Raw genomic sequence first — 24,193 nt, 5'->3', positions numbered from 1 at the left:
AAAATGTCAAGTGTACAGGACTTTTATTTTTTTTCTATCTGATTATAAGTATCAAAACGAATTTTATTTTTTCTTTTCTTTTTTTTATTGATATTGGGTGTTAAAGTATATAAATGGAATTATACCTGTACTTTCGAAAAAAAAGATATATTTTACCTCATAAATACCTCTACTTTCTGATCATAGATAAGGGAAGTTTAGCTATACATGTATGTTGAAATGAATTCAATTTGCTGGCGTTAGTCATCCCAACCAATCAAAATTCTATTTCCGGTTAAGGTGGTGTATATATATATATATATAGATGTATATATATATATATATATATATATATATATATATATATATATATATATATATATATATATATATATATATATATATATATATATATATATCATGGACATTAATATGAATGTAAACATTTAACATTTTCATATTTCAGATTATTAAAAAACCGCAAAAACTGATTTCAAAAATTCGTAACGGTTTCCATGGTAACATTTTAAAAGTGTTGGTTTCTCCATCAATTTTCTGATATAATTAAATAATTGAAAAAAGGACAAAGGCTGTTTTTTATCTTTCGTACTTTACATTAGTAGGCAAAACCTTCTAATATGGCTTCAAATTAGGTAAGTTTTGCTTTTTTTTCATCTTTAGCCTCGATAACTATGGCATCAGTTACCCCTAGCGACCAACGTTTAGTGCTTTATTGCGTTTCACACCTAGGTGTGTCCATGTATGAAATATAAGGAAATTTGGTGACTATGCGTGGCCGGATCCTTTTATAAATCCTTGATTCTTACATAGAATTGATCTTAATTGTCTGTCTATTAGTGTTTTTTATTATCCAAATATATCGAAGTGTTTAACCAAATATAACTTTTAAAATTAATGTTATAGTGGAGTTTGGAATTTGTTTATATTTTGGTCATCTATCACATATAAATAAATGATTAATATTTAAAAAGAGCTCAAGCCATTAATACAGTTTAACTTATGTATTATTACCAAAGGAAACATTTTGATTAGATATAAAATATAATGTTGTGAAAGTTTGGAAGTCAATCGTTGAAAATGCTGTTTTGAAAGAAAATAATATGGTTGTTAAATGATTAGTTAAAGCAATCCATAACATAGATTTTTAAAATATGTAACTATAAATAAAATTGGCATAACTTTGGGCGTATTTGGAAAGCGATAGTTTGCGCCTCTATTATTGAAAAGGCGGTTTTAACTCGAATCACATCGTGTCTAAATTTAAATTTTCTGAGAAATTCCACGACTGGCTCCGATTTTGCAATTGTGGTTTTCGTAACACAGCTCAAGCCATTAATACAGTTTAACTTATGTATTATTACCAAAGGAAACATTTTGATTAGATATAAAATATAATGTTGTGAAAGTTTTGAAGTCAATCGTTGAAACTGCTGTTTTGAAAGAAAATAATATGGTTGTTAAATTATTAGTAAAAGCAATCCATAACATAGCTTTTTAAAATATGTAACTATAAATAAAATTGGCATAACTTTGGGCGTATTTGGAAAGCAATAGTTTGCCCCTCTATTATTGAAATGGCGGTTTTAACTCGAATCACATCGTGTCTAAATTTATATTTTCTGAGAAATTCCACGATTGGCTCCGATTTTGCAATTGTGGTTTTCGTAACAAATCGCAAGACAGAGGAAACCTAGCAAAAGCAGGTGCTACTTATCAATTCGTAGGGTTTGGTTTCGTATTCTAATACCAATAATTGTCACACAAACAATTGCATACCAAATATTTATAATGTGACTTTTGTATCATATTACAAGCAAATTGAAATCAGACCGTTCATAAATGTATATGTAGCAATATCTATACTGACTTGATATAGGATACTGTGTATTCATAACATAAAGCACGATTGTTCATGTATTTTTTTTTCAATTATCATACGTTTAAGTGAAACAGAAAAAGAGTAAGCTCGTTATAAAAATTATTTTGATTTAAGCATATTTACCAAGAGTTGTATTCTGACCAGACATTGGATTTGATGTTGTCAGTTTTTCCATAGATGTCGTCGAGTCTGATGATTCATGAAAAAATAGTAAAGTTATTTTAGAAATGCAAAATATTATCGCAGAAATTATACGTGCAACCTTGGTTTCCAATTGATTTATAGTTCATATAGTTTACATTACTAAAAACTGTTGTTTTCCTCATCAATCATAAAATGTCACTACTCCAATTATATTAGGTTTTCAAGGAGGCATATTATCATATTTTCATCCACAAAGTATGATTCTCACTATTTTGTACAAAAATTGATTGCATTTCAAAGCTCTGTAGAAACTAACAAAACTGAAATCTACGCCCCGTTTACCGATTGATCGAATACGTCATCAACCTTAGAAAAGTCAAGGACAACACGAAATATTCATGGTGATGCATATGCCAGGCTCAAACTTCCATAAAAGACGATTTGGCTGTTTCTTTTATCTAACGAACTGATATACATGTACAAAAATTTAGTTGATACTACTTAATTTTTTAAAGATAGACATATCTTGTTTTATTTGTTTGTGAATATATAATCATATTATATTGTTCAACTAGCCTGACACTAACAAATGATATGCAAGATATACACAACAGGTGTGGTCTATTTCTAAGTGCATGGAAATTATACCGGCTTCATTATGGTTTATTTTGGTACATTAGGGTAATTCGACTTATTGGCGTAGCACCAACCCGATCAAAAACATACAACTCTATCACCTGATGATTTAGAATAACGAAAGTCGAACTCGATGAGTAAGAACTTCTTAATTAAAAGTAACAAAACCGAACTTTTTTGTAGAGCATCATTGTAAACTTAAGCGATACGGAAAGTTTGAATCAATTGCCAAAACCACTACGAAAAAAGAAGATATGGGAGAATAAGTGGGTATAGAATTTCATTGTTTTCCCTCAAACTGAGATTTCACACTTTCATTGGTTTAAACATGACACGTGACTGCCGGGTAAATCTTTATGTCCGTCTCGTGAGAATTAATTTTCGGCAATATGACTTACTCATCTCCTAAATGGTTTGGCCTCGCCTTGCCGATATTAGACTGATTAACCCGATACATTTCTGTAGTCGGTCAGTAACAAATCTAATAAGTAATAATTACACCACACCGTTAGAGTAGTTATAACAGCAAATGCCGGTGCATAAATTACAGTAGTAAATTAATCCTACATATTGAAAAATAAGCGATATACCGGTATCTCTGCATTTTTATGTGCAACGTTATCTGCGATTTAATGACACATCTAGTATATTTATCTGCGGATATACAGAGGTTAAACAGGATCGACTAATGTATTGAAAAAAACATGTATCTAAACCTGGTCTACAACGTTCTGATCAATCATTGATATATCAATAAACTCTAGAGTGACATTTAATACAAATATATAACGCCTATTTGAAATGGAATCACGGAAAACATAAGAATGAATTATTTTGAATCTTTAAGTTGTGTATAGATAGAAGTGTGAATTTAAGGATGCTGGGTGATCAGCACTTTACTATCACATCTGCTTAAACTTTATACATGTATGTAACATTTTTGCCATGTACTATTTATAAGCTAGAAATCTAAATATTTGAACTTTGAATTTTGAGTTTGTTCCAATATCTCTTTGTGGAACTTTTATTCTACAAATTGCCAATATAATCCTGTAGTCTTAAACACACTTATGTCCTTGTCGTATTGAAAGTTTTAATGGTTTGTTTACTACAAATATATTGTTCCTGTTGCAAAACTTCAAAATTGCACTTCCTTTCATTATGGAATGAAAACTGATTATCTGATTATGATGAGGGAATCAAATACGGTCGGGAGTGATCAAATCCAATAATACCCGACCGCATTTCATCACCTGAAAATATCTAAGGAATTATTCCTTATTTCTTTCATTCATATAATTCTAGCAACTGTAGGATTAAATGTTAAACTATTCATTAATGAAATAATTGAACTACACATTTTAAAATCAATAAAATCCAACACAGACGAAAACACTGGAAAATGTGTTTATAACGTCAAATAAATAGTGTCTCAGCTGAAGTTAATCATTTTAGCTCATAAAAGTACTGATATTTTTTTTGGCTTGAATTAGCTGTGGTGTTTTAATTAGTTAGAGCAACTTTTTAAGATTTACATGTTCGATTGTGTATTACAAGAACAATGTGCTTTTTAAGGCAATTCGTTTATTTTGCATTATTCGATTATCTGTATTTTCTGTTTAAAGGGCGCCAAAAAGTTACTCTTTTTACTTATTAGCTCAGTACATGTCATGCTTTGACTTACATTGATTAATGTTGACTTCATGCCAGTTTTGTTTTCTATTGACAATGATCTTAAACCAGTTTATTAAAACTAAAATCTTCCTTTTGGTGTATAAAAACCATCACTTTATTCGTCTGACACATTAGGAATTTGAATATTGGACATGCAGCTATCTTGAGTCATATACGACACAATGTTAATAGTTTTATCTTATGTTAAACACCCTCAACGCATCCGTCGGTATTTATTGTTCTTAATGATTATAACGTCCTCAGAAATATGATATAACTACCACATTTGTTCGGCCCTTTGTGTGCCTTACCTGCATTGAGCATCTTTGTTTCCGGCTGTTACTCACTTTTTTTTTTTTTTTTTTTTTTTTTTTTTTTGCAAAAGATGCAGTTGGGGACAAATGCCATCGAAAACCCGGATAAAAATATGTGGCATACATTAACGAGGCCGAGTACAGAACGAGTACGCACGCTTTCGCGCAGCGTTTCATTTGTATTGTGACGTCATCTTTTTGCTTGGTTGACGCCATGGCGTGATAGTTTCAACTGCAGATATTCAGCGAAATTTGTTGAAAATGGCTCGTTTAATGCGTAAAATTAATGTTATATTGTGGAATAAACATAAATGTCTCGAAGTATAAGCTATATTTGGGCTCGGGTCGGAAACGTGAAGAGGGTTCAGCAGTCTTAACTCTCTGTCACGTTTTCTTAACCCGCCTAAATATAGCTTAATTCATATATTTCAAGACACTAACCATGTATTTTATATTAATGACCCTTAATATGTGATGTTATATATTTTTTTATTACTTAAATATGTCTGAATGCTGTAATAGTACTGTAAAGAGCACCTTTTCCGCCTTTGTCAAATAAAAAATAGCTATTATCTGACAAATCTGGGAAATTGGGCATACAAAAATCAACTTTGATAAGACCCCTGGAACAAACCAGGAGGTAAAAGGTTTTTTTTATTTGACCATTTGATGCCTTTTAGCAATAACTTTAATATGTAGAACAGAAAAAGAAATCCCTAGGGCAGAAGTTTAAAAAATGTGCAAAATTGATACATTTCAAGCGAAATCCCATAGGGTCCTATGTTAAAGATTAACAAACTTTGAGATGACCCCCTAAACAAACGGTGTGGTAAATGTCTTATTTTTTAATCTTAAAATAATAATTGTATCAGTAGAAATTCTTGTAAAAAATTTCATTAAAAAACCTAGGGCAGAACAAATTAGACCCGGCCTCGTTAAATTGTACATAATGAAATTAATAGTATTATATAAGAAGAAAAAATAATAGCATTTAACCTACCTCTGCAAATGTCTAGCTCCTTTTTAAAACTGTTAACTTGGTTTTGAAGGAAAATCTCTCGTTCTAGATAATAATAACACATATTTAGAAAAAAAAAAGAAAAGCCATCTTAATAAAAGGTGTTAACAGCTGATCAACAACTTTAATGTACAAATTATCTCGCTCAGATCTTCTTAAACACTCTTTTTTTTAATTTTGGGTAGATTTAAATTTCTTCCACATTCAATAGGTTTTCATTTATTAATAAAGATAACCGATATGATTTTTAGATATCAATAACTGATAAGGTATTGCGTATACAATTCTTAAGAATATCATAGCCATGCACCAATGGCTGCATATCAAAGTAGCGTCACATTAACGGCAATATTGTGTTCCTCCGTGTCTATCATTATCATTGTTGCCTTCATCCCCAGTTACTATGTAGAATATGAATACTATTTTTGTGTTGCTGATACTCCATTGCAATTTGAAAGTATGTATTCAGGTTATCCAACTGTTGGCATTTGAAAACTGCAGATTTGTACCAAACGTTCATAGAATCGACCTCTAATTGACATGCTATACAGAATACATTACTAAACGTCAAAAAGGTACGTTAAAGGTATTATCAACATTTGATGACTGCATTTATGCAAAGTTCTGTTGACAGTGCATTTATTTGTAGATGAATTGACCAAGAAAATAAAAAAAATAAAAAATAAAAACAAACAAAAAAACCACAGAAGAATAAAGTGCACACATGCATTTTAAATAATCACATTCATAAAACTAATGCACGTTCATACATTTTCGTGCATGCATGTTTACGAATTGCGCAAATATGTGCATGTACTGGTATACTTTACTAACAGAGAAAAAAATATATAATGATATCTTTAATACAAATGTTTTTTGTTTTTTGTTTTTTGGGGGTTTTTTTGCGTAATGAATGGCAGTTTTACTAAACAGATCATCTATTTTAATTTATTTTTTTGTGAGTTTATGATAGTAAAGTAGACCAGACGCATTCACATATTGGCACAGTATCACCCATTGTGAAATTGTTCTAGTTTACCATAGAGTTTCTGGTAATAAAACTCTGTCTGCTTAGTTGTGACTCGGTCTTCCCGGCTGTTGTCGTATAAAGGTTGGCTACTGATATCACCATACAGAATCATAAAAAATATAGTCTGAAACATCATGGAACAAGCTTATTTGTCCATCGTTGTTTTAGAACTGAAACGCATTAATTAAAAATATTGTATAAATATTTACATAGTTAGTGAAAATTATTATTCCCTATATTAATTACGGATGGATAATTTATACATGTACTGTATTTATATTTTACATACGCAACATGTGAAAACGAATACATTTTTTCTTTAACTCATCTTCAATAGTCAGTCAGAGTAAAACAATAAAACTTTTGCAGCTATATTACATCGTGACAAATAAGGGACATCAATAGATCATGTTGGTATATTGCAAGAGGGAGACAAAGAGAGAAAGAAAGAGAAATAGAGAGAGAGAGAGAGAAAGAGAGAGACAGATAACACACAAGAAATAATGCAACAAAAAGCATGCCGACATTTTAAATGACGTAAGGTAAGGTAAACGTCACCATGAGTAAATCAGGGGTGCAGCCGGGAAGAACAAAAAATTGAGTTAACCTTTAATGCAATCTTGTTTAAATACCTTCCAACACATACAAAATATGGCGTGTGTTATGTAAGGTACACCCGCCATTTTGTCATTTAAAGTATCCAACTGCATTGGGTTAAATTGTAATTACAAACGGAGAGAGTATTTAATAGTTACCTACAAAAAAAATATGTATGCATACACGAAAACCATTATTTTAACTCTAACTCCATATTACATCAAACTCTCTCTCTCATGTTAAAATAATTTTGAATTTACAAGACCCTTCAAACGATATCATGAAAAAGGGACTGGTCCCTCAAATTATGGGTCTAGAGGGATAAAAAGTATTTTATTGATAGCTCTTAACTTTGTAATAGATTATAGACGTAAACATGTTTATCTTACAGTTATGTAGCTTAACAGTGTAATGAATTTCTCATGTGTTACGTAATTAGGTGTTTTAGGGGTCAACAGTCCAAAAGTTTGATCACCTTTATCTCAAACAGGGAAAATATTTTGAAATGTAGTATATAGAAGAAAAGATGAACTTAACAACATGAAACCTTTAAAGCTTGGTTCAGCGGCCCCAATAAGGAGATATGGGACCAGCCCCTAACATTTTTTTTCTCACATATCTCAGAAACGATGACGAATTTCTAAACACTTAATGAAAAAAATGTTTTAAGAATTTAATGACCTTTTATTTGATATCAAGAAAAAGGGGCTCAAATAAGAGACAACGAGGGGTCCAAATGTTTTCACCAAAAGCTCTTACACCTGAAACAAAATAGTATCTGACCCTTAAAATGTAAACCTTGTTTATCTATTTTAAATCGTGTTTAGCTGTTAAATATCAAAATTAAGATCGAACATATACCTCAAATCAGACGGAAGACCTCCTCGTTGCTCACAATGAGATTGTGTCTACTTTAAATATTATTATTAAAGTTATACATTGATTCTACATTAATTTCTTTAACTGTATATCCGTTCATCCTAAAAAAAAAAAAGAATGTAAGAAGTTCTGATATATAAAATCGATTAATATTTGAAATCAAAGAGCATTTTTTTTTTAAATCAGTATAAAGATAATCTATTTAAAAATGAATCATTTTAAATGCAGCATTATCCTGTGTAGTATGAATTCTTTTTATGTTGGATTGAGACATCGTATGTGTTATAGGGATTAGTTATACTTAATGATATTTTTTTTATTCCCGGCCTTTATAGGTACATGTAATTAACATTTGATGTAATTAGTCTGTTACTGCAAAACGCCACATTGTCGAGCGGATATTTGTCTATGAGGCCAAATCTATGATTGTCTTTGACGATATATTTATTTAAACTTGTGATAATTGTAATTCAATCCTTTGAAAATAATGTGATTAAGATGTTAAAAAAATAATGATTATTTTCAATTGTTAGAGAACAAATTTATATCGTACAGAAACCGTACGAACCGTATAGAAAGTGTATAGAAAACGTATCGTATCGTACAAGAAGCGTGTCGTATCGTACCGTTCCGTGTGAGAAGCGTATTGTATCGTACAAGAAGCGTACCGCACAGTGCGAGAAAGGTATCGTATTGTACAAACCGTATAGCGTGTGAGAAGCGTGCAAGAAAAGTACAGCTGGTATGATAGTGCGTTTCAGAGTCTATAACATATCACATTTCTGAGGACTTTATAAAAATATTACGTACAAACTAAATCATAAAGGTAGATTTGCATTTTTTTCTTTAAAAAAGTTACCATCAGTGATTTACGTTTACAGAGACTTACTTTTTGTTGTATCGTTGAATTTATGGCAGTATCTTGTCGTAATGACTTCGCCATAATACCTACAAAAAATGGATCTCTTATTGGTCTACCATGACATATGTGGGTATTTAAAAAGTTATTTTGTCTTCCTTGTTGGACTCTACGTTGGTATTCTTTGCAAAAGGCTCACAAAGCAGATAACACTTAAACAACACAAAGAAAACATAGTTTTAAAAAAAATAAAGGGAAATGTTTTCATTCAAACTGTTGAAAGAACAATTTAATAACATGACCAAGATATTTAAATCATAAGTCTTTTTAAGAAACCGCAACGATAAAGATATGATGCTATATAATGTCTCTTTAAATCCGAATTGAGGTATTTTCTTACTCTTCTCATGTTCTGATATCTGATTTACATAGATCAATAAAGCCCATGGTCGGGAATACATTTATTTAACAATGATATGCACGTTGCGTAGACACATTTGCGTGTAGTGCATCAGTTCTCTCCTGATCGATATTCTAATAATATCCTTCTGATCACCTACTTTTATTCACAAAAAAATCGTTCAGGTCTGCATAGATCCGATAGAAAAAAAAAACGTCAGATAAAAGGTCATTTCTTGTCGGTCATAGAATGTTGCTTAACATTGTAACCTAGACTTGTAGAAACATGGGAATGAACATTAATGACAAGTAAAGGTACATATGTACGCTACGAGATAATACATTTAAGTATGAATCATGCCCCCAATCAACTATAAAATATGTGAACATTATCACATCATGTAACAAAAACTAAGTACATAAACATAGCAGAGTTACATGTATTTGTGCAAAAAACATAGGTCTAGCGTCATGTAATTTTATAACAAATTGCAAAAAAAAACTGTAAAAAATGAACACAACCAAAAACGTAAACATAAAATGCTGTATATCATGAGAAACCCACCTAACTGGCCAGCAGATCATAACCAAATACTAGACATAAATGAGTACCGTACATACACCATACCAGAAATCAGAACCCGTGAAAAGTACCTACATGGAGGGCGCTAACCCCCCCCCCCCATTTCCCCGTTCCTTTTTTTCTGCTATTAATATATGACATAATAGCACACATTAACAAGGTTGTTGCATGTTCAATAAGCAATACATATGAATTATGTAATATATTGATATTCGGTATTCTTAATTTAAAAAAGTTAAAGTTAAGATTATAAATATTTGTATGTCATATTTTAGATTTTTATTTTCAAAATGTAGTATGTAAGAATGTTCATGTCATTGAATAGTTCATGTTCATATACTGATGAATAATTTATGAATATAATTCTTAAACTAATTTTAATAACACATTTTATGAAGAAGTAATGAAGATAAAATTGGACAATTCCTGATGTGTTTAAAATTATGAATATTCATGAATGTTTCTGTTTATGAACTATTTATGAAAGATGATAATCCATGAAGTTCATCAACTCTTTTTCATGAACTCATATTCATGAATCAAATTTTTCAATTTTAACTTCATACATTTCACGAACATGTCCTTATCAAGTTCCTGAATATTGTTTATGAATTATTTCAATCAAATCGTGATACGTCATTTTTCACCAACAGTGATGCTATTATAATATGACGGGTTTTAAAACCAATTTTGTCTTGAAAAATATTCCCCATTTTAAAACTGATGACTGAGGCTGAGTGGTATGACATGTTCTTTTTTATTCTATAAAGTTAACCTACATTCATTGTACATGTGTAAGACCCATTGTTTCTCATTTTAGTAATTTGTTTTAACTTGTCTTATATTAATTGCTATAACGATTTTTAAAAAGTTTCCCCGTACTCCCTCTTCCCCAATTCAGCAAATGCTATCAATGTTTATCTTTATTCACATGTTTATTAACGCACAAGGGTTATTCAAAAATAATTGAGACAACGCTATTATGTCCCTTTTTAAGTGACGAATCAGGAAGAAAATTAGCAAAAACATTAAAGAAACCACAATAGATAATAAAACAAAGTACAATGAAAAAAAGGAATATTTTGTAAGGTAAATAAATAAATTCATGGCCGGGTATCAGGTGCAGGCAAAAACTCGAAGAATAAGAAGACATCTTCTTTCTAAGTGTCTGTAGAGTTAAAGTTCATGAGAGAGAAAATAAATTAATATAATTATGTTCCTTTTTTATTCTATTTATCGTTACTACCTTTTAATCAAATTTCACTAGTGTTTGAATTAAAATACGAATATGGCATAAATATATATTAACTAAACAATCGAAATCTGACAGCAACAGTACTTGCATATTGAATTTTGACGTCAAGGCGGCGTACCGAATATAAACCAAATTGGTGGCAATCTCGGAAAAATACCTTTTCAGGCCTGCGGACTGCTTAAAAAACTATACGATGGCACGGAAAAAAGAAAGTCAGTTTATTGTCTTTTTTCACTGATTGGTTAACTGGAACTGAGACAAAAGGACTAATTTAAAATATCAATTATTTTTAACACACTAAGCGATGTCAACAGATAAAAAATATGTACACAAAATGTCTGAAGTTTTATTTCACAGTATTTATGACTCTCGGTTAGAAATAATTCGATTTGTTTTTCTCACGAAAATCGAGAATGGAGTGAATATGAAACATTTCACCTCTTGAAATGTAAACAAACGATGGCAAATGATAAACAAATTTCCGTTTCTTTGTAAAGTGTTTAAAACATAGAAGCAATGAGAAGCGTTATAATAACATTGTGATAAGTTTACAGTTGGCCAGATCACTGGGCGAAGGCAATTCGGTTCAGGAATGCCTTATCATGCCATGGACAGGAAACTCTTCACATTGATAAACACTATCCTGATGTAGGTTTTTGTAACATATCAAGGTTTTATATTTTCCCCCATGGATATAACGGTAAATGTCTCAATAATTTGCGAACAACCCTCGTACAACAGTTTACTATTGACCTTTTGATTATTTCGATGTGGTTCACTGACCCCGGCATTACGTAATGCAAATAATGATAATATTAAAATGTATATCAACATCCACAATTATAATAATCTGCTTATAAGGACATGACCTGAAATTGCATGCATTGTCTGATTATAATCTTTAACAAGATGTGTAGAAAGCAATCGCATTTGTACATATCGAGTACGTTTATCTTTGATATTTGGACTGATAAACTACATGTATTATATGTTTTTTTAAGCTTTTGAACTAGAATCAACATTTTGTACGATGCATTTACTACTTTGTTATTTCATGTGCAAATTCAATGCACAATGACCCGTTTCTTGTAAAGAGTTTGTATAATGAAGTGTACCGCACTGTGCTACCAGCTGAAGGATAATACAATTTTTTGTGTTTGCCCATTACAAAAGTAGTAAGATCTTGTGCATAACTCATTTATTCTACTGATTTGTAACCATTCAGTTTGATAAGTTATACTGGAAGCAGAGGATTTTCTTAAGTGTATTAGTCATGTTTAGTTCATCTTGTGCAGAAATTACTAGAAAATTCGTACGTTTAGTCAACTGTTACTCCAGCATACGTCAATCCAAAGCGTTCACTCTTCAATGAAGATGCTGTAAGTTCTTCCTTCACAAGACCCTATTGATCTAACGTTGTACGTAACGTTACCACATTTTATCTTTCAAAGACTACATTGCCCTTGCTTATAATCGTGCTATTTATATGGAATTCGTCTTTCAAAGAATTCTTAATCATTTTAGACGCATATAATTGTCACATCCACCTGATTCGACTTTTCAAATAGTTATCGAGGTAATTATTAAGTCCTGACCCCAGTACGACAGTCATATATAAGCCACCTAACGATGAACTTTTGAAATGTAAACTGAAGGTTGTATCTAGGTGTCTTTGATTCAATAGAGTATGTCTGACCACTGAATATTTTGGTGTCAAAAGAATCAAATTCGTGCCAACATCGAGTTTGAGTTACAGTTCCGACAATGTAAGTAATGTTCGCGTGATGCAAATAAGAGTGTCTTTGTTATCCAAACTTGGCGATATAATAGCTGTACTATCAAAGCTGTCAGTTGACGGTAACTGTTCGATAAAATATCACAGCCACCATTATAATCAAGCTTATTGCAATCGTTACCTGAAAAGGCTGCGACAGGAACCGAAGATTAAATGGCGTTTCTGTTAAACACGAAATGTGATCAATTTGATTTTTATCAAAACACTCAAGCTGCTAACTCAATGCACCAACTTTAAAATATGTGCTCATTTCAATATTTGGAGACAGGTAACGTTTTATTTCGAAAGTCACTGTCACGGCTGTAATTTTTTTTTTAATAACATACACTGCGAACTGACTTATAAAACCGTAAACTGGCTCTGTCGAGATTACAACACGTGACCAATATTCTATTACGATCCTTTTGAGCATCTACCTTTATACAAAATATCGTTTAAACTTAATATTTGGTGCTTAATACAGATGTTCCTATTAACCATGTCTTAAAACAACATGTTTTTACAAAATTACAAAGCAACAAAGGGTTGCCTGTTATTCCAAAATGACCGCCACCATTGTTGACAAATAGTTAAATCGACATTCTGAATTGGTTTTGGATTGTTTATAGGAATTTTATCCTAATCAAGAATCAAAGTCGTACTATGCCATTTTCCACGGACAGTAAAGGTTTCATGGCGGGGAGTAAGTTTTTTTTAAACAATATCATTCTGCTATTTTAACACTTTCCATTTCTAAGACTAGTCGTTAAGGCCAAGTGGTATGACATGCTAGTTTTCCCATCCGTTGTACATGTATAAGATCCATTGTTTACTTCATTTAACAATCAACTTTAACTTGTCTTTGGTAATTGCTAAAATGCTTTAAAATAGCTTCACCGTAACCGTCTTTCCCTCATTTAGCTGATACCCCCAATACTTTTAAATCCCAAATTGACCGGGACTTTAATGTTTTTATCTATCCTAAACATTCATATCTGACATAATTATGTTTATCAAAGTACAAAGAGTTTCACATTGAACATATTGTTTATTTTGAAGTGTTTCACTAACCCTGGCATGATGTAATGCTGATACTGGAAAATTTTAATGCATATCAACATCTACATTTCTTATAAACCAATTACTGAAACTTTAGATATAAGTTCTTGCCTAGTCCCATTGTATCGCTTCATGAGTATGCGGTAATCATTTAAGTTTAGATCATTTTTATATCGAAACGGTAAAATGCACATGGAATTGCGGCTTGCGGCATGGGTAGTTTTTCCTATGTATGTTATATTGCTGATCAACTACGTTTGTCTTGTGAATTTGACGAAATACAGTTTTTGTATAAACGTAGACGTGACTACTGGCTATATTTTTATTTGAGAATTATGTTGGGATTTGGCCTAGATTTAATATACTATTAAACAAGACACATACATATTTAGACAAAACGTCTTTTCAGTGTATTAGGAGTTCTGACTGTATTTTAGAATGAAATAGAGTCAAGAACTTCTCTTTCCGTAATTCATTCATCCTGACAGAAAATAGAATTTTGAGTCTCTTGTGATTTCATATAATTATATTAATTGGTGATACTGTAGAAGAAGTAGTTGAAATTATTATTAAAGGTATCATTTTGCTCAGCTTGATATATTGTGGGAAAAAATCAGCAAATACCAAAGCGACGCTTTCTGTTGTGTTACCAGTCCGATCTGCAAATTGTATTTCTGGATATATATTACGGGGCGCTCTCTCCCGTACAGAACTAATACTGGGCCAACCGTGAGCTTATTCTCTTGTTGTTGGACCCAGCCTCATCAAACCTCTAACAAGCCAACACGCGATTTAGTGTTCAGACTTTAATATAGATTTTACATGAAATATACTTTTACGTGAGTTTGGTATGTATCAGCACCGAAGGTCTGATTCCAACTGACTATAATTTACAATTCAGAATAATATATAATGAACAATGGAACAACACAATGAAGGATTAACATAATAAGTACAGATGTAAGTAAATCAATTATCAAACAGCTATTGCGTAACTGAGGACATTTTAGCAGCATGTACATAAAAGGATTAATAAGATGAAAGAAGCTTAAGTGTCAATAAACATAAACAGAGTTCACTTAAAAGATTAGCTGTCCATCACTGATTGTGCCTCAGGTGGGATTAATGCTGCGCGGAATTTATAACGTTAATAAAACAGTTGTCGAAATAGATGAAAAGGTTTTGTAACAATTAACACAGAGTCCGAAAAAGTTAATTTACACAATAATTATAAATAGTCCGAAAGATTGAATTTCACACCGTGACACATGCCTCGCGTCCGCGTAAAACACGTCCTCGTGTTTTGAATTTTTATCATCGACGGTAGCCGCGTTGTTGTCTTCTTTGCTGCCTGTGTGGTTGAAATCGGCGGTCAAGTTGTTTATCATGCAACACGGCCTCTAGATGTTCGTTTTCACATTCCAATACCCAAATGGTCTGCAGCAGGGCGTTGTTTTGTTCCCTCAGCGGTTTGATTGTATCGTCAGCCTCTGTCTGAATTTTCATTACATATTGAGAATGTTCACTCCCGATATCTTTTAGTTTCCTCTGCATTAAATCCATGAGTACTTTATCACCGTGTGCCTCTGCTTCTAATTTCTGAATTTTCTTCACATACGTATCAATGTCAGAACATTTCGAGTTTTCTTGGTGCTTCGTTTTCAAATCCGTATTTTCATTTTGAAGTCTTGCGTTCTCAGACTCAGCACTTAGTAGATTTTCAGCCATACGCTTTGTAAGTTGATTGGACATGCGTAGCTTAATCTTAATGCTGTGTAGCTCAGTTCGTAGAATACTTGAGGTATCAAACAAAGAATGAAATTGATTGTTGCGAAGTGAATTAAACGGCAATTCTCTCAAAGTACGTTTGTTTTCAAGATATTTGCACAGTCGTTTCATGTCGTTTTACGACCCAAAACTGCTTCCTTTTCAACACATTTTGTTGGTTTCTTCATCTGTGTAAAACACATTCTGGACTAATGTCCAATTCTGTGACACCGGTAACACTTCTGGTTGAATGCGAAACATAAAACGTTGGGATGCACGTTTCCGCACCTTCCGCACACTGGACGCTGACATGAGGGGAAGCTGAACTTCTTCTGTCTCCACTGCGGTCGGAGAGAATATTCCATGTTGAATCTAGTTTAAATCGTCTTCTTCATCTGTAGACTTTGAATCTAGGGAAACTCGCTAAACTGTTGTAGAGGTCCAGGATCTGACTACTACAAAATTTATGTAGAAGTCCCGGGTGTCGTTACCCTTAGGTTTATCCACCAAATATTACGGGGCGCTCTCTCCCGTACAGAACTAATACTGGGCCAACCGTGAGCTTATTCTCTTGTTGTTGGACCCAGCCTCATCAAACCTCTAACAAGCCAACACACGATTTAGTGTTCAGACTTTAATATAGATTTTACATGAAATATACTTTAACGTGAGTTTGGGATGTATCAGCACCGAAGGTCTGATTCCAACTGACTATAATTTACAATTCAGAATAATATATAATGAACAATGGAACAACACAATGAAGGATTAACATAATAAGTACAGATGTAAGTAAATCAATTATCAAACAGCTATTGAGTAACTCAGGACATTTTAGCAGCATGTACATAAAAGGATTAATAAGATGAAAGAAGCTTAAGTGTCAATAAACATAAACAGAGTTCAATTAAAAGATTAGCTGTCCATCACTGATTGTGCTTCAGGTGGGATTAATGCTGCGCGGAATTTATAACGTTTATAAAACAGTTGTCGAAATAGATGAAAAGTTTTTGTAACAATTAACACAGAGTCCGAAAAAGTTAATTTACACAATAATTATAAATAGTCCGAAAGATTGAATTTCACACCGTGACATATACTTATGATTGGCGTGGTTTTTAACGACGAATGAGTTTGCAAAAAAGCGAATGTCGATTCCAGCAGCGTTGTCAATAAGTTTGTTTCATGTAATCTTCAAAAGCACCTTCTTGGCATTGTTGAAAATGTTTTTTAGTACGTTTATACTATGCATAAGAAGGGTGCTGCATTCTCCGAGGTTTTCCTTCCTTAACCCATTTTATTCTGGATTCCATTTCACTCTTGTGCGCCTCCTTAACTATAGTGTTCCAGTAGGGTTGGTATGAGGACTATAGGTACATATTGGAAGAGTTAGAGTAGTACTTAATATTAGGCTACATCATTTACGATTGTTGTAGTGTAAAAATCTATTTCATTCAAAGACATTTTATCTTTCGCTGGTGGAAGATGTCGTTTTATCTCATACGTGTGGTGTATATTACCCGTACGCGTGTGATAAACCTTTGCTATATCAAACGGCTGATGCTTTATCAAATACTTCTGGTCTGAACTATTTTTGACACAACCCCTCGCTTCAACGATCTTTTTTCATAGATTTGCTAGTAATTTCAACATAACTATATCTACTACAAAAATTAATATAAAATTCATTGTGTCAAAGATTTAAATTACAAATATGAGGAAAACACATAGCTGCGTAGCACAGGCGTCGGAACCGGGGGGTTATACACTACCTGGATGATTTTCTCTTCTGCGGACCTAGACAAGATGTGGTCTGTCAAATTACACTTGACAAGTCCAAGTCACTCTGCCAAGAACTGGGGGTTCCTATTGCTTTTGAAAAAAAAACCTGTAGAACCACGCGGCTATGTTACAGTGGTAACAACGTTATTGTTGACAAGCCAATCGTGTTAAATAGTTCGTGTAACGTGGGTGATCGTTCGTGTAACGCGCGGGATCGTGCGTGTATCAGGAAAATTGGTTTGCGTTTTTTACCGTGCGTGTTCGTGCGTGATGGTGCGTTTTTTTCGTTTTGTAACTTTTTTACGGAATGTCAGGATTTATTCTTAAAACAAACACAAGTAGTTTTTGTAAAACAATGCGCATTTAAAACTTTTTTTTTATAGAAGAACATTCATTCTCTCTTTCGTCGTTAAATACATTTAGTAAGTATTTCCATAGCTCATTTAATCCTTTGTTCGGTCGAGTTAGATTTGCATAATTTTATAATCAGCCTATATCAAGCATCCATTGTGTTTGGAATAACATTTATTTAGACGTTTTAAAATTTAGAATAAATAGAAATATATCAATTATGTACTGTAAATTATGAAAATATTGGATGTGAAAAATCGAAATTATATGGAACAAGGTAACAAATTTACCTGTACCCCGCATTATTAAATCGTACGTAAGGGAATTAAATTGCATAAACAGTCAACTCGTATGTAAATAATTTCGTGTAGTTTAAGCATTATCTTCATTTCTATTAGACGTAATTTTCTTTAACTGATGATAGAAGTTAATATTCCTTATGGAGACAAAAAATGATTTGTGTGTGAATCCTATATATTTGTGTATGGATGTGTAAAAGTGTTTACCCGTAAAATATAAAACAGTGCATGACTAAAGTATATGCCGCTTTTCAATAAAACACAAACATAAAGCAATACAAATTAAAGTAATACGTTTCCTTAGGTGGCAGGGGACAGTTTTTTTGATACAATTCATTGTAGCCAAGGGATGCCTGTCTTCGGAACTCTGTAACTAGAATTTCCTCAGTTCCCATTCAGCACAAATACCTTTAATTCACTCTTTATAAGGCCAATCACCAATTTCTGAAGAAAATAACTAATTAAAACCTGTAAAATTCTCTACATACTGGTTTTTATGAGATTTTGACCCTTTCATATTTTGCTAATTTTTCATGATTTTTCAGCTTTTTAGACCTACCCCAGCTAATTCCCTGCAGAGGGTTGACCTTCCGTATCGCGTGCATGTCGCACTATCACATGTCACAAACTTACCGGTGTATAGTTTTCAATGTCCCATCCACCTACTTTTCGTGTTATTTTACCTCCCGTCTGTAACTTGCAATTTCACTGTGTAAAGTCAGCACAACAGTCATAGCCGCAAGTTTCGCATTTTACTTATGATTCTCATGTACCTAACATAAGGGGCCTACATATTGCATATCAATTTCAACAAGAGACACCCCTCTAACTAATGATAATCATTAAAAATCATTTCATGAATTTTAGCAACACTCATAAGCCTTCAAGTACAGCAACTCTCAATTTTACAAAAATATTGACGGGTACTTTATTCGAAACTGTCCGTTGCTACCTTAATTCTAATCTTAAAAATTAATTTTGATTCTGCGTGTTTAATGGTGTAGAATCGTTCGGTTGCGTGTTTTATCGTTTTTGTTCGTGTATCGTGAAAATCCAGTCCGTTAGTGATCGTCCGTGTATCGTGCGTGATCGTTCGTGTATCGTGTGTGATCGTTCGTCTATCAGAATCGTCGTGTCGTTTGTCAACAATAACGTTGCTACCAATGTAAGGCTGTCCGAAGCTAAATATATATCGAATAATGATACTTTTTTATTTATCGAAAAATATTTTAACCGAGCGAGTTTCTTTAAACTTTTATTACATAAATTAACAGTGACATCCAACACTATACATAATGTATTTTTGTGACGTCATATATTTTTCTTAAGCACGTGACGGATGTATTCTAACAGGGTAAATAATCTATAAAATCGCATCGGTGCAAGTGAATAATGACATTAAATCAAAAATATTTTTATGAAAAATCCTTCGATAAATAATGTATTTTGCAGTTCTTGCTGGGGGTTCATATAAATATTTCGTTTATTTCAAATACTGTCAAAACATTTCGCATCGCCATCGAAATTAGGCACATTTTTACCTTTTAGGCTCGATTTACACAAAATCGGGTCAATCGGTAGGTTTCCCTCAGCAAGATTCACATTGGTACTTATTTTCTCTCCCGATTTCACGTAAAATATACTAAGATTGTTTTTATCTTTAACTTGTGCCAAGCCGTTTTTTATATGCATATACATATCACCATTCACTAGATTACACATAGCAGGGGGAGTCTCAAAACCATCGGTTTATGAATAGTTATTTACCTATTACGAAACTTTAAAACTGTTGATTTTTTTTACTCCATATCGGTGATATTGAATTTAGTATCACTAGTATTTACAACAGTGTCTAGGTAAAGGAATGAAGCGGTTTTATTATGCACAATGAATATCACTTATTACGTTACGATACATTCCCTAAGAACGATCAAAAGGAATGCAGATCGCGACGTCAAAGTTAACTATGACGTCATATCTAATGAAGTACAGACAAGTGACTTTCTACTTATCGCTGTGAAATTAATCGGGCAGCCTTAACATAGCCGCGCAAATACAAATCTTATTTTTCTAGGCATTACTGTTGACACAAATGACATGACCATGTCTTTGCCACCAGACAAATTAGACGAGTTAAAGTCAGTTATCAATTCCTTTCTATCAGCAAAAAAAGTTACTCTTCAAGAACTCCATTCTCTGTCTAAATACCAGTCTAAATTAAATCAATCAATATGGTTTATAAAAGGCAAAGTTATTACAGTTAACTGTGCCATGTGGTTACAATGTAAAAATGGGTTTTTTGTATTGTGGGGCATACACTGGGTATAGGTTGGGCCACATCCACCTCATTCCATTGAGGGGATGCAACAGGCTGGTGCTGGTAATAATTGGTTGAAAAAGTAGCCTTTGTCATGCAAAGTTCTAAACCAGGTATCACTGCAGGAGACAGGGTGAGAAGGACAGGTCTCACTACCCTCCTTAGAACGCTGGGGATCGTTCAGGTTCGGGCACTGATTTTTCATACTCGATCCCTCAGTTGCTGAGAATTCTTTGACAGAAATTTGTTTGACAATTTTTGCTAAAAATAAACAAAATCGTCATTTAGTAGGAAGTTGACCTCTGATTGGTACAAAAATATATCCCACGATATGGCATGCCTAAACAAATACTGTTTAAAAATTTCAAGCATTTGCGATATATAGTTGCTGAGAAATCTTTGACGAAAATTTGTTCTAAAATTTTGGCTAAAAAATAAGCAAAGTCGTCATTTAACAGGAAGTTTACGTCCGATTGATACAAAAATATATCCCACGATATGGCATGCCTTAAGGGTGACGTTTACTCAGAATGAAAAAAAATTCCACTGATGATAATGAAACCCCATCTATTGTATGTTATAGACCTTTGATTGTAGTGTTATTTTTCACTTTCAAAAAGGTAGGTCAATGACCTATTTTTGGAGTAAATGGCCATTGAATATTTTTTGAAAAATCAAGAAAAATCCCATAAAATTTTACACTACAATTGAAATGTACTTAATTGTAAATATATTTCAAATAATAAAACACTTTAAAAAAGGTAATACATTTAATGAATGGCAGTGACACTAAATAGGTACAAAACATTAAGATTTCAGCTACAATTCGAAAAAATATTCCAGTCCGAATTTACTCTATCAGTTTTCAAATTCCTGCCAATTTTTGATCTAAGTTTACAAAAAATTGAATGATGATAATACAAAAACAATTATAGCTTTTAATTACTTATATTGACCTTATTCTGTTGGCTTAAAATTTAGGTCAATGATAAAAATTTTGAGATATGGTGTCTTTTACCGTTTTTAAGCAATTTTAAAAATTTTCGCAATTCGTGCCATACAATTATTTTAATGAATAAGTGAGGTTAAACCAGCAGAAAATATGAAAAATTATATAGACTAAAATATAAAATCTTAACTTTCAATATTAGAGTACTGTCCAAAATGTTTTGGCGGAAAACAAAATCTGCAAAATTTAGTCCGAATTTCCTCTGTTTGGCTAAAAGTCTATTTTTGTTGGAGCCTAATTCCGTAATAAAGTAAAAATATCAAATGTTTTGTCAATAATAATTCATTTTATTAATAACTTTTTTATTTTGAACAAATTTTACTCATTACATTGAACTTTATCACAATCCGAATTTGAGAACTCAAACCCTGAGTAAACAACACCCTTAACAAACATTGTGTACAAATTTCAAGCATCTGCGATAAACAGTTGCTGAGATAAATGCGACATAAATTTTTGTTACGGACGGACAGTCGGACGGACGGACAGACAGACAGACGGACAGACACACAAGGGTAAAACAGTATACCCCCTCTCCTTCGGAGAGGGGGTTTGAAGGTTGAAAGCTGCAGTTATAGAACTGAAGCCTTTACGAAAGCCCTTTTGTTTGGGGTTAGGAAATGATTCTTCGTTAGATAAAGTGTCCATAATCCTAGCGTGAATGTTTTTTTGAAAACCTTAAATATAGTCGATAGTTATGACATAGGTGGGTAGCTATCCGGAGATGTTTTTGGTTTATTTCCACCTTTATATATTGGGACAATAAAGCCTTGTTTCCAACCAGATGGGATTTGGCCTAGATTTAATATACTATTAAAAAAGACACATACGTATTTAGAAAAAACGTATTTCCCGTGTATTAGGAGTTCTGACTGTATTTTAGAATGAAATAGAGTCAAGAACTTCTCTTTCCGTAATTAATTCATCCTGACAGAAAATCGAATTTTGAGTCTCATGTGATTTAATATTATTATATTAATTGGTGATACTGTAGAAGAAGTAGTTGAAATTATTATTAAAGGTATCATTTTGCTCAGCTTGATATATTGTGGAAAAAAAATCAGCAAATACCAGAGCAACGCTTTCTGTTGTGTTACCAGTCCGATCTGCAAATTGTATTTCTGGATATACTTATGATTGGCGTGGTTTTTAACGACGAATGAGTTTGCAAAAAAAGCGAATGTCGATTCCAGCAGCGTTGTCAATATCGTCATAAGTTTGTTTCATGTAATCTTCAAAAGCACTTTCTTGGCATTGTCGAAAATGTCTTTTTGTACGTTTATACTATGCATAAGAAGGGTGCTGCATTCTCCGAGGTTTTCCTTCCTTAACCCATTTTATTCTGGATTCCATTTCACTCTTGTGCGCCTCCTTAACTATAGTGTTCCAGTAGGGTTGGTATGAGGACTATAGGTACATATTGGAAGAGTTAGTGTAGTACATTATATTAGGCTACATCATTTACGATTGTTGTAGTGTAAAAATCTATTTCATTCAAAGATATTTCATCTTTCTCTGGTGGAAGATGTCGTTTTATCTCATACGTGTGGTGTATATTACCCGTGTGATAAACCTTTGCTATATCAAACGGCTGATGCTTTATCAAATACTTCTGTTCTGAACTATTTTTGACACAACCCCTCGCTTCAACGATCTTTTTTCGAAGATTTGCTAGTACTTTCAACATAACTATATCTACTACAAAAATTAATATAAAATTCATTGTGTCAAAGATTTAAATTACAAATATAAAGGAAAACACATAGCTGCGTAGCACAGGCGTCGGAACCGGGGGGCTATTGTGAGGGGGGGGGGGTTAGTCCCCCCCCCCATCTTTTTTGCAAAGTTATTCATAACCGTAACCACAAAACCCTTTCTCCTTGTTTGTCAAGATTTTTGATAAGTTTAGCCCACTTCCAACTTTCAATTTGCTTTGTGCAGTATAACTGCAAATTACGTTACCTATCAAGGAGTTCATCCTGACGACACGATGAAAACAGAGCGCTCGATCTGTTTGTGTTTATATACAAGAACTTACCGAAATAATGTTTCATAAGACTTTTATTCCACCACCAGTAAGCATCCTTATTCACTATTCTCAATTTCGAATCATAAGGCTTGCCTAGTGTTTGTTTTATCAAACATCAACAACTGTTCCTCGTTCGATTCAATTCAAACTAACGAGCATTCGCAACTTTGTGTATGTCAACGAACTTGACAGTCTTAATTTGTTTTTATATCAAATAGTCAGTATTAATTTTGAGACACTCTGTATATTCGGAAAAAACTATGTACAAGCTAACCATTGGCTTATCCGGAAGCCCCTGCAAAAACCCCATAGTTTTCATTGATTCTTGCTCAATGGTTTCAGTTTTGGTTCTTGGCTTCAATATCTGGGTCCTAGGAAAGCTCAAATAAGTAAAAATTTACCAAGTCTGTATAAACATTTGCCCATAGCACTTGAAAAAATCAACAAAGAGTTACAACTCAACAGAGTAGCTGGCCCCTTTCCACAACCCCCTTTTGTAAATCTTCAAGTTTCTCCCCTTGGGCTAGTTCCAAAGAAGG

General features: G+C 32.8%; 1 protein-coding gene across 1 annotated transcript in view; it reads right to left on the bottom strand.

Annotated features, from left to right (window-relative positions):
• The window catches only part of LOC105332273 (ficolin-2), an 82,024-nt gene that overhangs the window by 11,996 nt on the left and 45,835 nt on the right, over positions 1-24,193 (bottom strand). The window contains exon 7 of the mRNA XM_066067175.1: positions 2,021-2,068. Within this exon, the coding sequence (XP_065923247.1) occupies positions 2,021-2,068 (48 nt within the window). The remainder of the gene's footprint in view (positions 1-2,020; positions 2,069-24,193) is intronic.

This window comes from Magallana gigas, chromosome 1 (genome assembly GCF_963853765.1).
Source record: "Magallana gigas chromosome 1, xbMagGiga1.1, whole genome shotgun sequence".
Classification (NCBI taxonomy): domain Eukaryota; kingdom Metazoa; phylum Mollusca; class Bivalvia; order Ostreida; family Ostreidae; genus Magallana; species Magallana gigas.
The sequence above is the reverse complement of the archived record's forward strand: the minus strand, read 5'-3'. Positions and strand labels throughout refer to the sequence as shown.